We start from the raw sequence: 9,206 nt of genomic DNA on the forward strand, positions 1-9,206 counted from the left end.
ACTTTGAAATGGGTTTGCGAATCATTTCATGAATCGAATGATTCATGATTCGCACTCCGATTCCTTATCTGAAATGATGGTTCACTATTTGGATCGGGACTCTAGAGCGCGGATCGTGAATCATTTGATTCAAATCAGGACCTCCGAACGGGTATGGGAATCATTTCGCGAATCGAATGATTCACGGTTCGCGCTCCGATTCCTTATCTGAAATAATTGTTTGGACTCTCGAATCATTTGAATTAGTTCGGGAGTTCGGAGCGGGTTCGCAAATCTTTTTAATTAAATCCTAGAAAAGATCAAACCATTTAGGCAGTACAGTTACAAAAACAAAACCAAAAATAAATAATAAATGAAGAAAGTAGCTATACAAAAATACAAAACCCTTAAGAAAATTAACAGCGGTTTTACTTTAGTAAATGTGTAGTAACCACAGTTTTAATACGAAATACCATGGTTAAACTATGGTTAGTGTAGCAAAACCATGGTTCCAAATGTCTCTGTGTGGTTCATTGACAAATAAGTGAATGAATATTCCTCAGAAGAGACAAAAACAGCAACTCACTTCTGACTTATATTATAATTACGTCCATAAGCTTTTTGTGAAATGTGGATGAACTCTCTTTCTCTCTTTCTGTTTTTGTTCTTCAGTTGACATCACTGCACACTTTGCATGTGCTTTGCTTTATTTTGCCATCTTGTTATATTAGACTAGTTTTATAGAATTTGAATGATAAGACATTTGTTTGGTAAGTGAGATCTGCCCTTTGAAAATGCATTCATGCATTTTGGCAGACGCTTTTTAGTCCAAAGCGACTTAAAAGTCATTCAAAGTGTATTCAAAGTATATCTTTCTTTCATCTCTCTCCTTGTCATGAGCAGCAGTTGCTGTGATTCGCCGACCGATCGGCAGGTGGCGCTGAGCGCGTCTTCGCGTCTGTCCGTCGCAGCAGCGGGTGAAGAAGAAGCGGAGCCCTTAAAGCGCGAACGCGTGTTTTTCTTCCTGCACGTTCGCGCGGTTTGTTTGTTTGGTTGTTTAGTTTGTTTATTTTTCATTGTCCGTCGCTTTAGTTGTCGTGTTTTATAATCTGTCGTTTTTAAAATGCCCAAGAGGTCGTACCCGTTCAGCGAGAGCTTCTCCTCTCAGTATAAGGTTCATGTTGGCCTGAAGGAGATCAACAACTGCGGAGTTTTTGGACTCAAATACAGACAGGAGATTTATGGTGAGACATATACACATTTATAACAGCGTTAGAGTCAAATATGGATCATAAATGAGTTCGTAATCGAATTCTGAAGTTGAAATAAATCCGTTTCAGTGGTTTAAAATAAAGTAATCCTCATGTAAAGGCGAAACATGACTTTATGCAATATAAATCTCTTTTCCCCTCATTTATATGTACATTTCGTTTGCTTTAAACCATTTAAACTGATTTTTCTTACCATTAAGTAATTGTTAAATATTTTAATCGGTGCTCAGTCATAATTGCTCAAGTGTTTGTTGGTTTAATTGCGTTTATCACAAGTTTTACAGCTGCTTTTATAATATTAATGGTTGTTTGCATGACTTAAAATAAGGTAATATTTGTATATAGTTGATTTGTAAAAGTTATTTTTCTGTGTAATAATTATGGAAGCACCTGGGTAGCAAAATTCATTTTGCAAAATGCATTTTTGTGTCTAAAACCACATTTTCCCATAGATATGTGCAATGTTTAGTGCAAAACGAAAATTAAAAGTCATTTAGAAAATTCAAGTTATATATTATAATGCAATCCCAAGTGTCCTCCCCCTAAATCTTAATGCATTTAGAAAAAATAGCATTTAAATGCTAATTTAAATTTAAGTGCTTTTTCATTTTGCACTAAATGTTGCACATCTCTATGGGAAAATGTACATTTAAGCACAGAAATGCATTGCCTTTTTGCATATTCCATTTCAAAATAAATTGCTACTGATATGCTTCCAAATTTCTTTTTTTTTGTTATTATTATTATTATTATTATTATTATTTTTTAATTTCTTCATCACCAGCAGTTTTTTTTTAAATTGTTGTTTTTGTTTTGTTTTGCTTGTTAGTCTCTTACCTTACCAGTTGTTTTCTTTATTTCTTAATTAGAAAAGACCAAAAACCTGCTCTTTAATGGGACCAAAGCCATGATGGGTCGAATCTGGAAGGCGGACGGGGAGGAAAAGGCGTCAGACGCGCTCGTGTCCGATCAGACTGCCGTATCGCCGGCTCCTGGACATCAGACGCTTCTCAAAGGACAAACACGCATTGGGCTGGATGGACGGTTACAGAAAGCAAGTGCTGCTCCAGGTGAATCCATGGGGGGGAAAAAAGCAGCACATATCAGTTCAGTGTGGAAAAAGACTTATTTGTGCTGGCATATGATGATTACACATTGTGTTTGAGTAAAATTGAAGTTTCATACAAACTTTGAGCTGCTGATTCCAAATTTAATGCATGTTTTGCTCTTTCACATCACGCTTTGTCACAAAATAAGCCGCGTTTTGTAGCACTTTTGCTTTTGAGAATCATTTGTGTGGCAAAGTCTTGCATTTTCTTTTAATCGGCAGAAAACGCCATGATTCATGTCCTCGGCTGAGCCACATTATAGCTGTTTGATTCAGATCTCAGCCCCTTTTTCCTTTCCATGCGTGACATTTGTATGCATAATCCTGATTTCAAGTTCTCATTTATGGCCAGTAACAGAAGAAAACGATGTTGTTTGCTTCGTCTGTTTTACTGCATCCAAACAGACACAGAAAATCACAGATTTAGGGGAAAAAAGGCTTATTTTGGTAGTTTTTAGTAACAAAATTACAAAAGTTTCATAATTGTTATGACATCTGACTGCTTTTATTTTAATAAGTGCATTAGAGATTTTATTTCTAATTTAAAAAAAAAAAAATTCATTTTACAGACTCTAAGATCTTTTAATAACATAAGACATACATATGCGCATGCACATGAGTGCATTCAAAGTGGTAGTTCAGTCAAAACTGTTATTTACCCTTCAGAATATAATTTGAGTCATGTGTTTGTGATTTACTTGAGGGTAAGTGACTGTGGTTTTATTCAAACGGTCTTTTAATCAGCGCTGGTGGTGTTTTGTGCTGTCTTGATGTGACTTTCTGTGAACTACTGTCGTAACTCATGTCTGCGTGTGTCGTCAGGTTGTGCAGCGGCTCCTACAGCATGTTGTGTGTGTCAGAGGGTGTCTGGTTCGAGGAAGCCGTGCTCTCAGTGTGAGCGTCCTGCGTGTGCGGCGTGCATCCAGCAGTGCAACAGCTGCTCCGACCGCTGCTGCTCCTTATGCACCGTCACTGAGTGAGTCAACGACACTTAAACTTAAGGACAAATGTCCAGACAGTGTGCTCATTCTCAGGCCATCTAAGGTGTAGATTGGTTTGTTTGTTCATCAGATTTGGAGAAATGTAGCGTTGCATCACTTGCGCACCAACGGATTCAAACACTCAGAATGAGAGTCCAAACAGCTGATTAAAAACATCACAATAATCCACAAGTAATCCACACCACTCCAGTCCATCAGTTCACATCTTGAGAAGACAAAAGCTGAAACAAATCCATCACTGTGATGTTTACATTTTAATTGAAATGATGGAGCCCTACGCGGACCCAACCCGAGTCGCCTAAGCCCGAGCCCTGCCCTTGTCCGACAGCCCATGTTTATTACACTGCTGCTGTTGCAGCCATTAAAATGGTTCCGTTTTGGTTTTTAATGGCAAAGTGGCTAGATTTCATTTCTTCAAGTTAATTTAGAAATGCGTTTAGAACTTATGTTTGTTAAATTCAAGTTTGTCTTTTAAAGCGGCCAGCGGCAATGAGCTGAGCATTGATGCTCAAATCAACACGGCTTGCCTAAAATAAAATCTATAGACATAAAACACTTGATGCGTTTCACAATATTAATTTAAACATTTAACTTCGATAAATGTGCCCTGTTAGACTTGCATCCAGTCGTTTTTCGGAGAGTGGAAGCTAAAACGTGCTTTGCAGGACGTATTCATTGATATTTTTGCATGTTTATTTCGTGCTGCAAATATTAAAGAGGAAAAGATTCACATGCTGCTTGATCTGAGACGAATATAGTTATCTAACTATATTAAAGAGTGTAAAAACACATTTATTATTTGTATTTTATCACAAAATTGACAATTTATAGGCTGAGACTTGCGTGCCACAAATAATGAATGGATGAAAATGTTAAATGTTATTTCCAAGCGTTTATACTGTAAACAAAAAAACGGCGTGTGAATACTCTCGTAGCATTATGTACTTCGGTTCATGAAACCCTGGACTTCTTTTTCTGAGATTTGAGCAGAGGTGTTTGTGTTGCACATCATATATGACAATGTTAGCATCCATTAATTTTAATTGTTGGAGAAAACTGGTTAATTTTGAGCTTTTTTTGCTCCATTTTCATCTTCCGGGTTTAAAATCTACATTGTGCTGATGTCACAGTTTGGATTGTAGTACTTAGATGACGCGTCGGTGTCTCATAATTATTCATGAGACTGTGCGTTCTTATCCAATGAGAAGACGCTTCGCCTAATTATTCATGACAGCGCGTGTTGACTTGCTATGACCGAGGCTTCAGATTGTGAGATTGCGTACAATAACTGAGAGAAACGTTAATGGATCAAAGGAGCCTGTTTTTGTTTGCTTTGAAAGAGTTTGGCACAAACACGATTCATTCATAAGGTGAGTGTAATAGCGTTTTTACAACTCCTTAACGCAACCCATCAAAAGGATTATAAATGCAGCAAAATAAGCCTTAAAAGTTAATAGAGGTGCAACAGCAGGTTCATATATATTTTCGATGCAGTGTACAAATGCCTGTGCATTTATTTGTGGTGTTAACTCAATGGGAGCGAAATGAAACTAACCAGTGTGGAAACAAGGGTTTCATGGCCCTTTAAGAAAAATCAACACATTAACAGAGTTGGAGCCCATAGTGTTTGGGGGGGACACGTACAAAGTTTTTGCATATTGGCCCAGAGCTGACTTGATACGCCACTTACTTGTATGTTAGTTAAAAACGTCTGGAGTTGTGTGTATTATTGTGGTGTTTTTATCAGCTGTTTGGACTCTCATTATGACGACACCCATTCATTGCAGATGTGACGTAAATATAGTTTCATGCTGTTCATCTTGCTGAAATGTCTCATTCTCTGTCTTCAGTTATAGTGAGCGTTACGAGCGTGTCCTCTGCTGTGGCTGTTCATCCTGATAGCAGCGATCACAACAGACGTGTGCTGAGACGACTGACCGTTATGATGCCAGACATTATTTTTAATGCGTTACCCATTACATGTAAATGAGATTACTATTTTATATATGCATTGTTACTTGCTCTGTACTTCCTTTTTATGTACATACTCCTGTGGTTATTCAAATAAATACTTGACATTGATAATTTCCTAATTATGATGTTTGGGTTTTTTTTTATTTTTTTTTTTATTATTATAAATATGCACACACCCACATGTCTGGTCCGCTATCTTGTAGGGACTCTCCATAGGTGTGATGGTTTTTATAGTGTACGAACCTTGTAAATCACCCTACACCTACCCATCACAGGAAACTTTCTGCATTTTTACTTTATCAAACTCATTCTGTATGACTTATAAGCTTCTGTACCCATAGGAACCTCAGTTTAGTTCCACATGAGTCTGTGTATTCAAGTTTAAGTCCCCACCAGTGTGTATATAACCAAAACCCATACTTTTTTTATATATACATATGTACTTGTCATTAGAGCACATTGGATGAAGTCTGTTAACAGTGGTGTGAGCAAGTGTTTGTCACTAGAGGGCAGCACCTGAACATAATACTTTATCAGTTCCTCAATGAACAGCTGTGTTTGTCTATCTGGACTATATTCACGTCTCCAAGCAAAACTCTTATTAAAGGTTTTTAATTATAGTGTTCTTTTTTTCTTTTAAAGTGAAGTGGAAGTATTAATGCAGTTAATATGATTTTAAATGGTGCTGGAATCAGAGGTTTGACACTTTGTGAAACTCAGATCAGACTTCAGTGTTAACTGGAAACTTTTAGCTAATCTGACATCAAATCCTCATGAATGGTTGCATGACATATACGACTTTTTTGGGTTGGAGCAGCTGGACTGTTTCACCCATAGAAATTACCATAGTATAGCCATGGTACTTCAGACCTTTATATTAAGGTTGATGTAAGTTTCTTCTCACCAAGACTGAATTTATTTGATCAAAAATACAGTAAAATAGTAAAATATTTTTGCAGTTTGCAACAATGTTTTCTATGTGAATACCTGTTAAAATGTAATTTATTCCTGTGATCAAATCTGAATTTTCAGCATCATTACTCCAGTCTTCAGTGCCACATGATCCTTCAGAAATCATTCTGATCTGCTGATTTGCTGCTCAAGCATTTATGATTATTAGCAATATTGAAAATTTTGCTGCCCAGTATTGTTGGGGAAACTATGATACATTTTGTTTTTCAGGATTCACAGATGGATAGAAAGTTCAAAAGAACAGCATTTATTTTTCAATTACTTTTTTTTTGCAATATTATAAATGTTTTTACTATCACTTTTGATCAGTTTAATGCATTATATGACCTTTGAAGACCTGGAATAAAGCAGATTAGTTGTATGGACTATGATACATCACAAACTTAATTTGTGTGACTTCAGCATCTCCACAGACGTATGAAGGTGAGTAAATGATGACGTGATCTTTTAATATAGATCATGATAGTGAGGGCAGGAGTCTTCATGCTGTGGAGATGGAAAAGCAATTAGATGTTCCTGACACTCCTCCTGTTCTTTTGTCTGTGCTTCTCTGCAGCTGTCCAGACTTTCATCACGAGCGTTTTACTGTAAAAGGTCACAGCCGTGACTTCCGAGGCGGCTCCTCTTTCTCTGCGCCACATGCCAGGGACCCCCGAAGGCCTGCCGGGCCCCGCTGACTCCTGGACGCACTTAAGTCCAGGCGTGTGGCTCTGTATCACCCCCCATTTGTACAGAGCAGCTGTGCGCAGACACACGGCCGGCCGCGGTGATGCGGCTGCTATAAATACGTGTGCATGTAGTGAAGGAGTGACAGCTGTGCGCTGGACTCCTCTGCTGCTCCATCAACTCACGCGTCATACGGGACAGAAGGACACATTACTAATATGCCCTGTCTCATAGGCAACTTTTGATTTCCAGGAGTTTTTAGACAGTCAAAGTTTGCCATGCAGAAGTTCAGAATTCAGTGTTCTGAATGGTAGCTAGGGTCTGCTAAGTGGTTGTTAATGTTGCTTAGCAACCAAGCATTTGTTACTTGTTGATACAAGTATACATTTTCTAGCTGTTCTGAGTGGTTTCTAGGGAGTCACTATGGTGTTCTGAATGGTTGCTAGGGTGTTGGGAGTATTTGTTACTTGTTGATACAAGTATACATTTTCTAGCTGTTCTGACTGCTTGCTAGGGAGTTGTTAGGGTTTTCAAGTGGTTGCCAGGGTGTTCTGTTGGCTGTTGACAAAAGAATGCATTTTCTTACTGTTCCGAGTGGTTGTTAGGGAGTTGCTAGGGTTTGTGAGTGGTGACTGAGAAAAGAATACATTTCCTGGCTGTTCTGAGTGGTTGCTAGGGTGTTGCTAGATGGTTGCTAATGTGTTGCGAGCATTTGTTACTTTTCTGGCTGTTCTGAGTGGTTGCTAGGGAATTGCTAGGATTTTCTGAGTGGCTGTTGACAAAATAATGCATTTTCTGGCTGTTCTGAGTGGTTGCTAATGTCTTGTGAGCATTTGTTACTTGTTAATACAAGTATATGTTTTCTGGCTGTTCTGAGTGGTTGTTAGGGAGTTGCTAGGGTTTTTGAGTGGTTGCCAGGGTGTTCTGTTGGCTGTTGACAAAATAATATTTTTTCTAGCTATTCCGATTGGTTGCTAGGGTGTTTCTAGGGTTTTCTGAGTGATGACTGACAAAATAATACATTTCCTGGCTGTTCTGAGTGGTTGCTAGGGAATTGTTATTTTTTTTGAGTGGTTGCCAGGGTTTGCTGAGTGACTGTTAACAAAATAATGCATTTTCTGGTTGTTCAGAGTGGTTGCTAGGGAGACACTATGGGGTTCTGAGTGGTTACTAGGGTGTTGCTGGGAGGTTGCCAATGTGTTGTGAGCATTTATTTGCTTGTCGACAAAAGAATGCATTTCCCACATGTTCTGAGTGGTTGCTAGAGAGTTGCTATGGTTTTTGAATGGTTGACAGAATTTTCTGGCTGGCTGTTGACAAAATAATTTTTCTAGCTGTTCTGAGTGGTTTCTATGGTGTTGCTAAGGCCTGTTTTAGTGGTTGCTGACAAAAGAATGCATTTTCTAGCCATTCTAATTGGTTGCTAGGGTTTTCTAAGTGGTGACTGACAAAAGAATACATTTCCTGGCTGTTCTGAGTGGTTGTTATGGAAATGCTATGGTGTTCTGAGTGGTTGCTAGGGTGTTGATAGATGGTTGTTAATGTGTTGCACTTGTTACTATTCTGGCTGTTCTGAGTGGTTGCTAGGGAATTGCTTTTTTTTTTTTTTTTGAGTGGTTGCCAGGGTTTTCTGAGTGGCTGTTGACAAAATAATATTATATATTTTTCTAGCTATTCCGATTGGTTGCTAGGGTGTTGCTAGGGTTTTCTGAGTGGGGACTGACAAAAGAATGCATTTTTCTGGCTGTTCTGAGTGGTTGCTAGGGAGTTGCTAGGGTGTTTTAGGTGGCTGTTGACAAAATAATGCATTTTTCTGGATGTTCTGGTGTTGCTAAGTGGTTGCTAGGGTATTCTGAGTGGTTTCTAAAGCATTGCAAGGTGGTTCCTCAGGTGTTGTGAGCATTTTTAGCTTGTTCATACAAGAATTCATTTTCTAGCTGTTTTTGATGGTTGCTAGAGTGTTGCTGGGTATTTGCTATGGTGTTCTAAGTGGTTGTTAGTAGGAGTGGAACGGTACATTTATTCCTACAGAGGATTTTCAGTATGTGTCTACACGTGTGTCCTCTAGCGTTTTTAACCACCATTTATAATCTCAATAAAACTCGTGCTTTGTTACTTTTGATATAGTACATATAGTACAACTAATTAAAATGTATCATATTTAGTATAATCGCTCAGTAAGTGTTTCAACCGCGGAATCAACTTGTAAACAAAACGTCACGTACATTTACCTCA

At 38.3% G+C, this 9,206-nt stretch overlaps 1 protein-coding gene across 1 annotated transcript; it reads left to right on the top strand.

Annotated features, from left to right (window-relative positions):
- Nucleotides 1-950: 950 nt before the first annotated feature.
- Nucleotides 951-5,444, top strand: siva1 (SIVA1, apoptosis-inducing factor). The gene is made up of 4 exons (XM_051133686.1): nt 951-1,223; nt 2,120-2,320; nt 3,181-3,334; nt 5,210-5,444. The coding sequence occupies exons 1-4, from the start codon at nt 1,103-1,105 to the stop codon at nt 5,256-5,258; spliced, it is 525 nt and encodes a 174-aa protein (XP_050989643.1). The 5' UTR covers nt 951-1,102; the 3' UTR covers nt 5,259-5,444.
- The last annotated feature ends 3,762 nt before the right edge of the window (nt 5,445-9,206 follow it).

This window comes from Labeo rohita, chromosome 17 (assembly GCF_022985175.1).
Source record: "Labeo rohita strain BAU-BD-2019 chromosome 17, IGBB_LRoh.1.0, whole genome shotgun sequence".
In the NCBI taxonomy this organism is placed as follows: Eukaryota; Metazoa; Chordata; class Actinopteri; order Cypriniformes; family Cyprinidae; genus Labeo; species Labeo rohita.